Source organism: Pleurodeles waltl, chromosome 4_2, assembly GCF_031143425.1.
Source record: "Pleurodeles waltl isolate 20211129_DDA chromosome 4_2, aPleWal1.hap1.20221129, whole genome shotgun sequence".
NCBI classification, from domain to species: domain Eukaryota; kingdom Metazoa; phylum Chordata; class Amphibia; order Caudata; family Salamandridae; genus Pleurodeles; species Pleurodeles waltl.
Window position 1 is genome coordinate 843,044,289 of NC_090443.1, and position 16,444 is coordinate 843,060,732.

General features: G+C 42.5%; 1 protein-coding gene across 5 annotated transcripts in view; it reads left to right on the forward strand.

Annotated features, from left to right (window-relative positions):
* The window catches only part of FGGY (FGGY carbohydrate kinase domain containing), a 1,529,104-nt gene that overhangs the window by 1,032,953 nt on the left and 479,707 nt on the right, over positions 1–16,444 (forward strand). For all 5 annotated transcript variants that reach the window (XR_011202985.1, XM_069232576.1, XM_069232575.1 and 2 more), the window contains exon 10: positions 14,640–14,701. Coding sequence is in view for 4 of the 5 variants with exons in the window: in XM_069232576.1 (XP_069088677.1) it covers positions 14,640–14,701 (62 nt within the window). In the remaining variant the exon portion in view is untranslated. The remainder of the gene's footprint in view (positions 1–14,639; positions 14,702–16,444) is intronic.

Sequence of the window (16,444 nt, forward strand, 5' to 3'; positions counted from 1 at the left end):
CATCATCTGCGCTTCATATGTATCTCTTCACTTTTTCTGCAGCCCTGATTGGATCATGCTGTAACTCCTCTCTCTTCTCCAGACATCAGCTTCCATACAAAGATTACATTTAAAAGTACGTAGAAACATAACATGTGCTTTCTGCCAAAAACTAAAACTCGAGCAAGAACAAAATATGCAACATGAAAACACGACATTGAGCACTGAGGCTCATTGTTAGAATAACCGTTTTTCTCAAGGAAATATGCAACACCAGCAGTAAGAACAAGACAGAAATTTCCACTGTGCTAGTCACACAGGATATTTGAAGCAAAATCATTTTGCAGAGTTAACACTCTTTTAAACATTGCGCCTCTGGAAAATTACTAAAAAATGAGGCCTTTTAACTAATGCTAAAACATGAAGAATAAAACATTTCATTTAAATTTCAAAGATTTCCTTTTATAACATATTAATATTCATCTTGTCACTATATTTAATTATTATTAAACAAAAGATATTTTCATTAGTCATTATTTAAGTTCATGTTGAACTTCATTGTGGCTGACACCAGAGTGATAACGTTTCAAAGCTTGTGTTTTATTTTCTAGCACATAGTTTTCAGTTAGGCCTTTTAATACATGTTATTTCACATTATATTTCAGTGACACAGTTTTACTAATATTGTTCACTCTCTAATAATACCCACTAAATGTCAAGTAATAAATTAAAATTCTCTTTCTTCTTTAACTTTATCACTTTTAGACTCACAAAAAAGTATTTATATACCATGCAGCTTTAGTGCACTAGGATTATTTTATGACAATAGTATGCTAGCAGCTGTATTTGTGGTATTACGATTTTAAATCCTACATAATAAAAGTTTTCTTTTACTACTGCTAGAGTCTATGATAAACATTTATGAAATTCTGGTGCTAGCCAAGACCTTATGATTTTTCCCAAAAGGTTTTAATTAAAAAGGCATACCTATACGTACATAAATATAGGGTGCCTCGTCAGTTATTGGTCAGTTTTAGTGTTATTCACATTTTGCTTTCACCCACCAAAGCATACAGCAAGGGGCAATAGGTCAGCCCACTTCATCCATTGGTTCCTCTCACTGTGAATAATGGCATTTTTCCCGTGTGCCCATCTACTGGCAAAATAGTGTGCGGGTTGTTGCGCCAGTCTCACGTTTGTTATTTATGATTTATTTGGACTTTTGTACGAAAAAGAGTCCCTCTGCAGTGGCCTTCGACGTGCAATGCTCAATATCCTTTCAGTAAGCCTTTATGTGTATGACAAACAGTACGGACAGCTTTTCGGACCACGTACAACATTGGCATTTGACAAGCATCATTATTGGTTTTCTTCACCAGAATGCAATTTGAGGCATACTGTGATTCTGAGAGCCCACCTGGACTACTTTACATCACTGTAAATCTATGGCATCACTGCTAGGCAGCAGGCAGCCAGCTTCTGAAAGAACAGAATACTGTTACTCACATTGAAGTTGCACCATGCTGTATGCTTTAGTGGGTGGAAAAACACGTGGATAGCACAATAACAGACCAATGGATGAAGAGGGCTGTCTGAATTCCTACACATGCAAGTATGGTATACATATAAATTTTAGAAAATCAAAAGGTCTTTGCTAACACTAGCCTTAAAAAGACACAAACTACCAAATGTTCCCCTCCTATTGGATCACCCTCTTAAAAGAGAGATGCAGCACAACACAAACCCACTAAGTGATGTATGCTAAAACACAGTAGAGCACATATGGGACTAAAGTGGAAAACACAGATATGGTCATATCGACTGAACGAAGGAAGGCACCCACTTTAAGCCTCAATTCATGTTCTTTCAGGTTTACTTTGCAGTTCATCCACCATGTATTGACTACAGAGGATCAATGGCCCAGTGGTGTATCCATTGCCCAGCATGCCATAGGGAAAGCCCTGAATAAGGGGCAAGAACAACAATTAATGTAATGCATGCTTTACTGCATTACCACAGTATAGACCTAGGCTGATATTCTACCCTTATCCATGCTCATTGTTCTCTTTTTCCTGGCAATGCCTTGCATTGCCAGTGATGTCAAAACTTTTGCCTTTATGGCCAAGAAATGATAAATTTGCCGTGATAGACTGAAAGTATATAGTCACCAGGTTATTTCCAGTACTAATGCATATTATTGTTGTAATGGGACAGAAAAGCAAAATGTAACTGACAGTTTCAAACGCAGTAACAGTACCACTATAGATTTTTGGACTGAAAGCCTGTCCCCAGCCGCAACGGTCTGCCCCGTGTATTTAGATGCTGGTGGTCCCGGATATAAAAGCCTGCATTGGAACCGCTGTCTCCATCAGGAAACACCATCCGTGTTAACAGTGAGAGATGGAAAAGTGGTTGACGATGGAAACTCAGACACCCTTCCAGCTGTTGAGATTTGGATGTACCATACCACCAAGAAAAAAGTGGCAGTCTGAGGAAAGGGGTGAAAACTCACCTTTTTCCCCTATTCTACCCCACTTTAGACTGGACATGACTGGATAACACCCGCCATCACTGCAGCCACTGACCTATGGAGAAAACAAAACACCTCCTGTCGCCAGACTCGAAGGTCAGGGTACGTTGGGTGGGCACTGCACGGGAGGTCCAGGCCACTGCAGGCAGGTACATGTTGGAGTAATTTTTTTAAATTACTGTGACATGCATTGTGGGGTACACATAGGTGTCACGCATGTCTCAGGACACACTGGCACAACACGCATATCGCACTCATACACAACTGTCATTGTGGTGTCATCATTCATTGACAGTACACTCACACTAGACAACGGTGTCCATATGTGTGCATTGCAAGAGGACCTTTATGAGTAGGTTTGTCCTATGTGTTGTGTATGTGTGCCTGGGTGCATTTGTGTGTGTGTGGTTTGACTGTCTGAGGTGTAGGGAGTGGGAGAGATTGGTGTGGTTGTGCCTGTGTGTGTTTCACTTACATCTGAGACCAATGTTGTTGTGTATGTTTTGTTGCTGTGTGACAAGTTCAGGTGAGTGTTGTGTGGAAGGTGTTGTCGTGCTGTGTGTAGTTGTGGATGTGTGAGTGTGTTTGTGTAGCTGAGTGTGTAGTTGTGTTGGTTGTTGTGCTTGTGTTATGTGTATGTGCATTGTCAATGGTGTGTTCTCAGCATGTACGGGCTGTGTTGGAATTGTAATGTATGATGGTGTGTATGTGGTTTGCTGTGTAATGTGTAATGCAGGGGGACACATATGGCTAAGGGGCAGTGTGTGTGTGTCACTTACCTCTCTTCCAAAGCCCCTGCAATTGTATGAAATCCATTAGTTCCCACCGCCCTCTCCCTCCATCAGCAATCTGCTGCCAGTCAATCCACTTGCAGAACCGTAACATCTAAATACAGCAGGCGGAACACAATTGGCTTGACAGTCTTTTCAGGTCTGCCATCAACACAGCTGGACAGTAACACGGCCTAGATCTAAATCAGGGTCTTGGATATCAAACTATTGGGAACTATCTCACAAAAATCTGAAAAGCCACAAAAAACCACCAGGTGAATAGATATTGGGAACTCATCAGTGAGCAGTGGCATCAGAATACCAAGAACAAGTCAAGTTTTTATTCTCAGCTTGATTACTAAGAAAGTTCTTGATTTCATATAGCTCTCCTGAAGACATAAGGAAAGGGACAAGCTGATCCTTGACTGATATGTGTACAATTGTTGAATTGTACTAACCATGGATTGACAACTAGCTTTCGACTGTATGTTATATACACTAGTCCTCTTTTGAGTACATTGCATTCACATAAGCCAGTGACTGCCATTTAGGTTCATTCTTTGGCAACTGTGTGGCGGGCTTTTACTATTGCGTAATTATTTTTAACTTAAAGTTATTATAATCAGTTGCTGTTTCTAATGTATTTTATCAACTATTCAATGCATAATAAATTCATTGTGTTTTTCTTATGTGTTTTTAAGAGGTTTTACACAGAAATAAACATATTTTTATGATGATGACGATGATGAAACTGCCAATATTTTTTGTTATTGTTTGCTTAACCTAAATCCTAAACTTCACGTTCAGTTCCTTGTCAAATTTTACACATGGGAGGACAAAAGTTGCAGTCCAACTAAAATTCAATGGTTGACTAGAGGCTGCCAAATAATTTTGATAATCACTCCATTTATTCATTTATTTACTTATGTATTTATTTGTTTATTCATGGGGGCACTTTCCATAGTAGCACAACAGTGATGAGTTGGTTGCACCAGAGGTTCAAAAATTTAAATAAAAAACACATCAATTCTACCCGGTACATCACAACAACATATAGGGAGTGACAAGGATTAGAGAAAAGGACATAGTGGGGATGAAGTAGAAGAGAGGAACTTTAGGTGAGGGAGAAGGAGTGGGAGAATTGAAATACTGAGAAAGGAAGATATGATAGGTAGGCAGGGAGATTGAGGAGAGATAAGAAAATTGGAAGAGGGTGAATAATAGGAACGTAAGGAGAGGTATAATTAGAAGAGAGAAAATGACGGAGACAGAAGGGAGGGGTTTCTGACAGTAGGAAGGGAGAACTAGAGAGAAGGATAGAATTGGAGAAAAGTGGATAGTAGAGGGAGTGGGTGATAAAGAGGATGTGGGAGAAAGGAGCTGTTAAAAGAGGGACTTAGAGTAGGTAGGAATAGAGATGGACGAAGGAGCATAAGGAAAAGGTGGAAGAAAGTGAAAGAGGAGGAGATGGTAGTAGGATGAAATAGGACTGGGTGTGGCATGGGGAACCAGTGCAAGAAGCAAGGCCAGGGAGCTGATGCAGAAGATGCAGCAAGGAATGGAGAAAGGAGCAGGACACACAATACTGAATTGGAAGTGCTGGTTGCAGAAGGAGGAAGAATGAAGATGAAGATGGGAGGAAAGTGGCAAGAGACAGATGTAGTGGATTCAGTGGGAATGGGGGAAGGGGCAGAGTAAGTGCAGGCAAAGATGGGAAACTAATTAAAGTTAGGAATGAGGGAAGAGGAAGTGAGAAGTCAAGGTTGAGAAGGAAAGAGAAAGGATGAAGAAAGGACAGAGAAATGAGGGGAAACGTCAAGGGAAAAGGAGGGGGAAGCCCAGAGCTGTACAATATTGATGGATTACATTGGGATTAATGAGGCAGGGACCCATGAACCATAAAGATCAAACTGCTGGTCTACCCCCTCATTTCAGGAAATTAAATTCCAGAGTGAAACAAGACTCATTTTTATGTCCTACACAATCTTTAGTGAATTCCCAAAGAAAACCGATTCAGAGACCCTATGAAGAGGCATAGGGAGTGGTTTTGGAGAGAAGTTATTCCACCAGTCTGTCGCCAATCTGTACCCAAAAGAATATAATGCCAGCCTGCAGTTGTTTAGGTAGCATACTAAAGCAATACACATGCATGATGTTACAGTCATGAAAGCTACCTGCTTGAAGATGACTGATTTTGCAGTGTGTTTTAAGTAACATAACCTTGATAAAATGAATAAACCAGGATGCAGAGTAGAAGCTTGGCAGAGACAGTACAAGACAATGCTCCAGTTACATAGAAGACATTAGTCATAGGGCCCAATTTACAAACTGCTTTTTGTAGTATGTAATGTAGTCCTACAGTACACTATCTAATTACTACAAAATGTAGTTCACAGATCTACAGATGTAAATCTTCTACTTCAAATCTTCTATTTTTTCTATGAGGAGATAATCACAAATGTAAGTTTACACCTTCGTAGCAAATGCGTTAGGGGCCAGGTGAAGTGGTGGGAAAATGTGGAATTGACTACTAAATGAGAGGGGCTTAGGGAAACGTAAGGTGGTATTAGGAATAGAAAGGTTACTACAAATAGCTTCCCACAAAAGTTAGTACATTGCTATTCATAAAGTACACATATAAAGCTACTACAGCTCTAAAGTTCACAAAACAGTAGTAAATGTACTCAGTTCCAGACTTGGAGTAAGTCAGGCACCACACATGGTGTAGGAAAGTACCATCTTGCCTGGCATGTTACCCCCAATTTTCACTGTATGTATGTTGTTTTAGCCCTTGTGTCACTGGGATCCTGCTAGGCAGGACCCTAGTGCTCATAGTATGTGCCCTGTATGTGGTCCCTGTGTGGTGCGTAACTGTATCACTGAGGCTCTGCTAACCAGAACCTCAGTGTTTATGCTCTCTCTGCTTTCTAAATTTGTCACTGCAGGCTAGTGACTAAATTTACCAATTCTCATTGGCACACTGGTACACCCATATAATTCCCTTGTATATGTTACTTAGGTACCCAGGGTATTGGAGTTCCAGGAGATCCCTATGGGCTGCAGCATTTATTTTGCCACCCATAGGGATCTCAGGCAATTCTTACACAGGCCTGCCACTGCAAATAACGTCAACGTTATTTCACAGCCATTTTTCACTGCACATAAGTAACTTATAAGTCACCTATATGTCTAACCCTCACTTGGTGAAGGTTGGGTGCCAAGTTACTTAGTGTGTGGGCACCCTGGCACTAGCCAAGGTGCCCCCACATCGTTCAGGGCAAATTCCCCGGACTTTGTGAGTGCGGGGACACCATTACACGCGTGCACTATACATAGGTCACTACCTATGTATAGCGTCACAATGGTAACTCCGAACATGGCCATGTAACATGTCTACGATCATGGAATTGTCACCCCAATGCAACTCTGGTATTGGGGGGACAATTCCATGATCCCCCGGGTCTCTACCACAGATCCCGTGTACTGCCAAACTGCCTTTCCGGGGTCTCCACTGCAGCTGCTGTCAACCCCTCAGACAGGATTCTGCCCTCCTGGGGTCTGGGCAGCCCTGGCCCAGGAAGGCAGAACAAAGGATTTCCTCTGAGAGAGGGTGTTACACCCTCTCCCTTTGGAAATAGGTGTGAAGGGCTGGGGAGGAGTAGCCTCGCCCATCCTCTGGAAATGCTTTGATGGGCACAGATGGTGCCCATCTCTGCATAAGCCAGTCTACACCGGTTCAGGGATCCCCCAGCCCTGCTCTGGCGTGAAACTGGACAAAGGAAAGGGGAGTGACCACTCCCCTGACCAGTACCTCCCAGGGGAGGTGCCCAGAGCTCCTCCAGTGTGTCCCAGACCTCTGCCATCTTGGAAACAGAGGTGTTGGGGGCACACTGGACTGCTCTGCGTGGCCAGTGCCAGCAGGTGATGTCAGATACCCCCTCTGATAGGCTCTTACCTCTCTTGGTAGCCAATCCTCCTTTCTTGGTAGCGAAACCTCCTTTTCTGGCTATTTATGGTCTCTCCTCTGGGGTATTCGTGAGATAACGAATGCAAGAGCTCACCAGAGTTCCTCTGCACTTCCCTCTTCGACTTCTGCCAAGGATCGTCCGCTGACTGCTCCAGGACCCCTGCAAAACCGCAACAAAGTAGCAAGACAACTACCAGCAACATTGTAGCGCCTCATCCTGCCGGCTTTCTCAACTGTTTCCTGGTGGTGCATGCTCTGGGGGTCATCTGCCTTCACCCTGCACTGGAAGCCAAGAAGAAATCTCCTGTGGGTCGATGGAATCTTCCCCCTGCTAATGCAGGCACCAAAAGACTGCATCACCGGTCCTCTGGGTCCCCTCTCATCCTGACGAGTGTGGTCCCTGGAACACAGGAACTCTATCCAAGTGACTCCCACTGTCCAGTGGTCCTTCAGTCCAAGTTTGGTGGAGGTAAGTCCTTGTCTCCCCATGCTAGACTGCAAACCTGTGTACTGCGTGATTTGCAGCTTCTCCGGCTCCTGTGCACTCCTCCTGGATTTCCTTCATGCACAGCCTAGCCTGGGTCCCTAGCACTCCGTCCTGCAGTGCTCAACCCTCTGAGTTGGCCTCCGACGTCGTGGGACCCTCCTTTGTGACTCTGAGCCCGCTCTGGTTCACAAATCTTCTAAGTGCCTGTTCGGGTACTTCTACGGGTGCTGCCTGCTTCTGTGGGGGCTCTCTGAGTTGCTGAATGCCCCCTCTGTCTCCTCCTCCAAAGGGCGACATCCTGGTCCTTCCTGGTCCCCAGCAGCACCCAAAAACCTCTACTGTGACCCTTGCAGCTAGCAAGGCTTGTTTGCGGTATTTCTGTGTGGAAACACTTCTGCAACCTTCAGCACACCGTGGGACATCTTCCTTACAAAGGAGAAGTTTCTAGCTCTCTTCGTTGTTGCAGAATCCTAAGCTTCTTCCATCTGGAAACAGCTTCCTTGCACCTTCATTTGGGGTTTCCTGGGCTCCTGCCCCCCCTGGACACTATCGCGACTCTTGGACTTGGTCCCCTTACCTTGCAGGTCCTCAGGTCCAGGAATCCGAATTCAGTGCTTTGCTGGTGTTTGTGGTTCTTGCAGAATCCCCCTATCCAGACTATTGCGTCCTTTTGGGGTAGTAGGTGTACTTTACTCCTACTTTTCAGGGTCTTGGGGTGGGGTATCTTGGACACCTTGACTATTTTCTTACAGTCCCAGCGACCCTCTACAAGCTCCCATAGGTCTGGGGTCCATTCGTGATTCGCATTCCACTTTTGGAGTATATGGTTTGTGTTGCCCCTAGACCTATGTTTACCTTTTGCATCCTATTGTAATTCTACACTGTTTGCATTACTTTTCTGACTCTTACTTACCTATTTTGGGTTTGTGTACATATAGCTTGTGTATAGTACTTACCTTCTAACTGAGGGTACTCACTGAGATACTTTTGGCACATTTTACCTACATCTGAAAGGTTATTGGTAGTAATATTACGCTCACAGTGAACTGAGGAGGTGGAGACATTTAAGTCTGCACTTGGAAATGGTAAATAGTACAAAAGCGTAGATTTACACCTAGATGCAGGAGAAGATTTATGTACATATGTAAATTTATATTTGTTAATAGGTCACATCATGATGTACTTTGTCATAAAGACTTAAGTTCAGAAGACATTATGGCAATGGTTGCCTTTGCTACATCAGAAAGAGAAAACAGGAGGAGAACTTGTCACAACTTTGAGATCAAAGTAACAGGTACAGGTGGCATAACTCGCCTGAGTTTCCAGCCTTCATTATGAACTTGAGGTGGATAATTGGATGGTATTTGTTAATGTTGAAATTGAGGTTGGCTTTTCCCAACCTTGGGAAGATTTGTCCACTCTAAAGGGTGTTGGAGAAAATATTGTTTTGTGAGTGATGCATTGATGAAGTTCAGCAGTGGCCTACATGCTTTGCAGGCGATGGACTTTGGTGTTGATGATGTAATCACCTTGTCTTCATTAAATTTGACCTTCAAGGATTAAAGAGGCTTAAGGACTCTTGATTGGTGATGGTAAGGAGGCTTGCCAATTTCGATGTGTTTTATAGCAGTAGAAGAGACATGATGGTTGGTGCTTTGCTGTCATCGGTGGACTTCCTGCTCCTGTCTATTGTTTTCTTGAAGAAACTGTTGATTGCTTTGCACTTGTATATGGTGTGTTGTACTGTTGGATCTGACGTGGGAAATGTGGCCTGGTTTGTGTTTGTGGCTTCATTGATGGTACTATGGTTTGGCTGTTATTCTTATCAAAACTACAAAGTTGTAAGCATTAAGTCTTGAAGGTCACATGAGACACTTTATATTTGTTTAAAATTTAAGGAACAGGCTTGCTGGAGTCTGCAAAGGACCAGTTATGAGTTATGAGTTATCAATCCAGTTAGATGCTTTAGTATTTTTTGACATATACCGCAAAACAATGCAATACAATAAGTATGCAGTAATTAACTGTAATTAAGGTGATGCAAGTTGATTCCAGGTGTTTCTTGGAGCCGACTATTGGTGTTATTGTAGGAATCTTTTACCAATGTCATACAACTCTGCTACAGGAATTTAAATATTCAATCCAGATATTTGGAAATCAAAAGGGCAGAGGGGCCATTAAGAGTTTGGCAGGCGGAAAAGGCCGCCCGCCAAACTCCCTCGGTCAGGTTGCCGCCAGTGCTGCTGCCTTCTCCCGAGCCCCAGCAGGGAACAGCCCACAACATTGACCCGGCGGCAATGTTACAGTGTGTAGGGAGCAACAGCACCCGCCACGCTTTTCACTGTCTGCAAAGCAGACAGTGAAAAGCACAACGGGGCTGTCCATGGGGACCCCTGCACTGCCCATGGTCAGTGCATTGGCCCCATGGGGCCCCCTGCACTTCGTCTCTGCCAGCTTTTACATGGCAGCACTGCATGCATGACTGCCCTGGTGGATTAGGACCACCAGCACCGCCAGTCCCTCCAGTGGAGGGAAACTGGCGGTGCTGGAGGTCCGACCGTGGCCCAACCGCCACAGTCATAATGTGGTGGTCTGACTGCCGCCAAAGTGGTCTGACCACCGCTTTGATGGCGGTCAGACCCCACCGCGGCCCTGTACCGTGACGGTCGTAATTAGGGCCATTATGTTAAACTATTTAGTGACCTGTGTAACGGTAAATACTTGAAACAGATGTGAAGAAAGTTCATACCACATGAGTGTGCTGAGTTCTACTATCATGTATAGTCATATCATATCTATTGCCTTTGTACAAGGTGTGACGTGGTGTGCAGTCCACAGTCACTTGGGTCAAACGTTTATAAAGTACGTGTCTTACCACCTCAACGGACCTTCATATGTACGTATGTTAATATGTGAAGGGCTCCCCACAAGCTCATGCGTACACTATTATGGCGCAGTTTTTAACTTTCATTAGAATTGTTGCCATTTTCAGGTGTGTCTCTTTGGACTAGTTAAGGAAATACAGTGCAAGAGAAGCAATAGCCCACCTGTGGGGGGGGGACGTTCTCTTTGTTCTTTCCTCACTGCTCTGTCCATCTCACTTACCCCAAACCCAAGTCCCGCTGAACTTGTGGCAAAAATCACCAGGGCATCCCGTTTCACCAGGTGAGGTGAGGAATGCACCTGACCGATCTTCATCTGAAAGAATAAAAATGTAAAGTTTCAGAATGAATACATTTGCTCGAATCTTCTCCAAAGCACGCAGTACGCAGGCGTGCTGTATACATATCGTATAGTATGCATCCGCATGGTCACCCTCACCATATGGATGCATACTCTACCATAAGTAGAGAGCTTGGGAAACAGACGTTATTCGGCAATGGGAGTGAGTAGCGCGCATTATTATATTTATATTGGGCCCTGCATATTTCTGTAGCCCTAGAATTGAATGGCAGGTAAAACCATGGACATCAATTCACCAAAATGCCAGGGGTAGCAGAAAGTGACATTGCATGCCCTTTGACCTTCTCTTTCACTCCCACACACACACATGCTTACACTTTCACACATACACTCAGTCTCTCTCACATAAACACACTCTCACCGCCAAGCACGCACATAACATACATTTAAAAGCATTTTTGTTACTTACCTCAACTGCTAGGGACCTAAATATTCCAGTGAATTGTATTTGATTTTCATTACAATAATAGTGAATATTGTAATGTTATTCACCATTAGTGTACTAAAATAAAATGCTGGAAAGCAAGGAGTGTGGAGCGCCAAGCGAGCTGTACCTGTGTTCCTGGCACTGATTTTGCCACCTCTGAGGGGAGGGGTCGCAAGGGGCAAGCCAGGGGTCGCAGCTGCAACCTCTGGCGACCCCTAAATGACGTCCATGAAAAACCCCAAAACCCTTGTAAGTTACAAACATGCATAGGTGTAAACAACATGCTGGAAGTATGTAGTTTTCGTCTGGACTTCAGATCCTGCATTGGATTTTCTGAAAGGCCGAACCTTAAATTGTCTGTGCTTTGGCTAAACCTTTACTGTCAACATGGAAGGGCAGGAAATAAGGCCACATACACAGGAATTATTTCACATTATTTTCATATCTTCACATCTGGATATTGTTATAATAGTGTAAAATATTGCACGCAGTCCATTTTAATTGGTTCATGATTCTGGGATTTAAGTGTCTAAACAGAAACTTAAATGTAATTGATTGAATAAAGACATAATTCCTTTCATATCAAAACATCTGCACAACTTTAAACAGACATCTGGCCTAGCTACATTCTTCTCTGCTATTAAAAAAATAAGAGGACATTCGAAGCTTGCTTCAGGGGGGTCTATCTTATGTTGTATACACTGACTGCTCAATGCCATTAATGATTTTTCCTTTCTGATGGAAAGTCTTGTTCTTAAGTTGACAACATTTCAGCTGAAGGGCGCAGTGGTGACTTTGGTAGCTGCAGGTTCAGATGCTCAGAGGTTAGCAGTGAATTTAATCAATGACAATAGGCAAATCCCCGAAATTAGGGTCTGTTTTTATTAGCCTTTCCATTTTTCAAATGGTATGGATTGATTTCAGAAGAAAACAATTACAAAAATAGCTTTTTGTCGTTAGTGTGATCTATGCTAACGGGATTTTCAAAACCAATTCAATTAGGAACACTGAAACATTTTAAATAGATTTCAACCCTCAAATGCGAGAATCCGGTTCAACAGTAAGTTGCTGCATCACAACCTTATGGGGCAGTGCTCACCAAATTAATTACTATCTGATGGGAATTTGGGGCGTGGTGGAAATTAAAGACTGTCTCAGGAGCGACCCAAGAGAAAGGTGTCAATGGTTCTTAGAGTATACTTTAAATTTGGCAGTGTTTGAAATCTATTTAAAAGCCGAGCATCAGCGTAAGTGATGCAACCTACTTGGAAAGTGCAAACTTCTTTCTTCTGTAAAAGCTGAAAGAATACCAACTCCCGTTGTGTGCAAATCCATTAAAATATATACCTTATTTCCTGGTTTCAAGGCCTTGAATCCATCATCTTTTCCTCAGAGTGTGTAATTTGTGCTCGTGGTCGCGGTTAGTGGGCACCTGGGACGACTTCTTTTTCATCAGACTTCCCAGAGCAAAAGGTAGAGAAGAGAGACAATAGGAGGATGTGTAGGAAAATAGAAGGGGAAAAAGCAGTGATGAGAAATGACATGTTAGTCTGAGATAAAGACGATGGCAGTGTACGTGATGGAAGAAAGAGGCGTGAGGTGAAATCAAGATCGGGGCGCTGTCGTATCCGGCAACTCCCGATACTCAGGGCTCCTGAGAAGAACTTCAGGCCCCATGCAGTTCTGTTTTTAAAAAAAAACAATCTGTCTTAAGAGTGAGGGGTTCGTTCCCCACTGTATAGGTGAACATGTGTGATCTATGCGACGTGTAAGACACGTTTGTACTTTTGCACCTGGGAGATGAAGTTAAACCATGTACGTGTAGGGCCTCACAGTCAGGCTCCTGTGCTCTGTTCGTGCTCAGAAGCTGCCTCTGTGAACGAGCGCGGTAAAACGGATAAGCCCTTAGTTCGGATCTGAAAACCGAAAGCTAAGCAGGATTTACATCCGAGGACTAGGCCTCACCACTGCCAGGACTATCCAGGATAGTTCTGTATTTGAATACCCCGTAGCTTATTGCGCACAAGACTCACACCAGTCTCAATATTCACTTCACCAATATAACTGAGAAAGACGTTGTTAAAAAATGGCCACTCCTTCTCCAATTGTTAATACAATGCATTCTTTGAGGAATTATTGCCAGTGTTGGCAAATAAAGATCTCATGTTCGATATGGTTTCTTGATATTTTGATATGAAACAGCACCGAAAAACTTGTTTTCAAGTATAGCAAGTTACACATCAAAGTAGAGTGAGTTTGTTACACAGAAATATCAGATATAGTGCTAAGGCATATAAATTTACAATTAAAGGAGAGCACATAACCCTAAATGGTAAGTGACTAAACATATCCCTTTGTCTCCAGATCTACTACATTCTCCGGACATCCTTGATTAGCATAAGTGATGAGTCCGATTGGTGGTATCCCCTGTCTCTGTTTCCTCTCTTATCCTATTCCCCTCTGTCAAATTTCAACCCTCTTTTTGCTGTGTATGTGGTCACTGGCAGAGTTGGTGAGAGACAAACGAGTGCATCTCTCCAGTTGGATTCCAAGCAAAAGGTTAGTACATCCTGACTCTGAGGCAAGCAGTCTCCACCCAGAGATGAAAGCCCAACTCCTAACATCTGTATTTTAAGAATAAAATAGGAATATTCCCCGTACTTATTATGACTAAATCTTTACAGTACAAAATAGTATGTAACACAACCTCAAATTATTGTCCCTGAAAACTCAGACATAACATACGTTTGTTTTCTGCACAAAGAGACGTTTGTTTTTATGTACAATTGCACACCTAAGGTGCAAACATGATACTCTAACTGTTCCTTTTAATAACATTTTTACTATTTCGCTGCAGTTTGTGGGTGTTTGCATTTGCAAACTGCGGCAGAGAGTACAGACACAGTTCAGGTTGCACAAATACAACTGCATGAATGGAGAATAACAAACAATATCCCCCATCCCTTTGTAACTGGATAAAAACTGCACCCACGAATTTAAATGTGTGCAATTTTCACCAGGAAAATGCGTCTCAATAGCATTATGGCGTTAAGCTTTCACGATTGACTAGATAAGTGATAGAAAGGGCACCTACTTAAAAAACAAAGAATTTACAAAACCTTGTAAGTCATGAACAATGTATTTCAGTATGCTTTGCTTGTACATGAATTCTGATTGAAACAAACGTCTATGCTCGTAGTTATTTATAATCTTCTATATTTCCATCTCTTTTGCAGATAGAGCATGTTGTCCGGGGCCATGCTGCTTTTCCGGAATTAGAAAAGGAAGCAAATGCCAGGTCAGAAATGCTTATATTCCAAAAATGCCACGAGACTTGTATATTCCTGTCGAATATGTCAAGCTGCTGTACCTATTATTAGTGGCTCTCTTTTGTATTGCTCTCAATTTCAGGATGTGCCAAGTTGAGAGTGAAGTCCTTTTTGCCTTAAATGATTAGGAGACAATGAATGGATACTATAGAACATAGAACAAATGCATAAGTACATAAGATTATTTTGTGGTTGCACTATTTCAATAGTTACCCACGGGTTAAAAAATAAATCTCAAAACCTAATTAGTTGCATTGTCTGTCTTCTTCTTTATGTATTATAAATAGGTAAAGTTCCCGCTGACGTACATTATGAGGATAGTGGACTGAGGAGTTCCATAGGCATATAGAGGAACAAGGCCGAACACTGAGTTTTTTAAATAAGGTTATGGAACTCTGAGGTGGCTTGCAATATCCTTATCATGTACAGCAAGGGGGACTCAATTCCTTATAATACATGATCACACCATCACCTTTCCCCCAGACTACTTAAATCCTTAGCTCTTTCATATGAAAATGAGAGTATGTTTACAACATGAAGAGTGAAGAATAAAAATGGAATCTATATTGCAAAATTAAACACATCAAAAAGGTTGTTAGACATTTGTTGCAAAACAATACTATAACTGGTTCAATACAAGTCAGTAGCTCAGAATGTATAGAAACATGTAGAAAGATTCTAACCTTTCCATAGTTACCTAAGGAGTATAAACAATAAACATGTTCCCATCAACATCTTCTTTCTACTTGCTACTGTGCAGCTAGAAAAACAGAGCAGAAGAAAGGAAAGCAACATTTCAAAACAGCTCCTATAATAATATTCTGTGACCTAATCTGCCTTCCCCCTAGGCTGCTGGCTCCGACAGCAAGCATTGTGACATCAGAAGTCAAATGTAATAAGTATTATAGTTGAGTACTGACAATTTCTTTATAATTAGCGACTGGGTGCATCACAAGTCACTGATTAATTTAAAAAAAACTGGAAATGAGTTTTTAATGCAGAGATTGCAGAATCCCATGTATTATGTCAAAAGAACATTACTTCTATCAAGTGTGTCATGGAAACAAATATACACGTTGATGATCTGTTACTGGATTGACAGTCTACGAAATTTCAGAAGATCTAAGTATGAGGATGAGGAGACATAATTTGTTTTAGTGCAACATGCATATAGAGTATATCGTATGCTACAAAAGTACTCAGTTACTACGTCTAATCTAGAGCCAGCAGGTCCACACTGCACAGGCAGATAATTTTCTAGATATGCTACAGGACGTCCTGAGCAAGGTTAAGACCCTCTGCAGACTTCTTGGGATTTATTAGTGATACACATGTTTTGTCTGTGCCCCTAGATTGTGACAGACTTTGCTCAAGATGCATTTAATTGAACATCTGGCTACAGCAAAGCACCAGATTTCTTGGTGCAGGTTTCTATGTGCAAGACTTCCAGTGTGTAGGGAGGTGCTTGGGGGAGAGAGGGCTGGATTGTGGCGAGTTTAGGGCTTGCTCAGAGGTAGTGGATGGGGAACATTGGAGGAGCCTCACAGCAGGGATGATTGCATGGTGGTGAGGGGTGACACCTTGTCCAATCTTTGAAGCCTGAAACAAGGGTAAGAGGACTGCCGCCAAACTGTGGCAATCCACCAACTGCGCGTCATAGCACTCTGCTGCAGGGGAAAAGTTTTCTGCTGCAGGGGAAAAGTTTTCTGCTG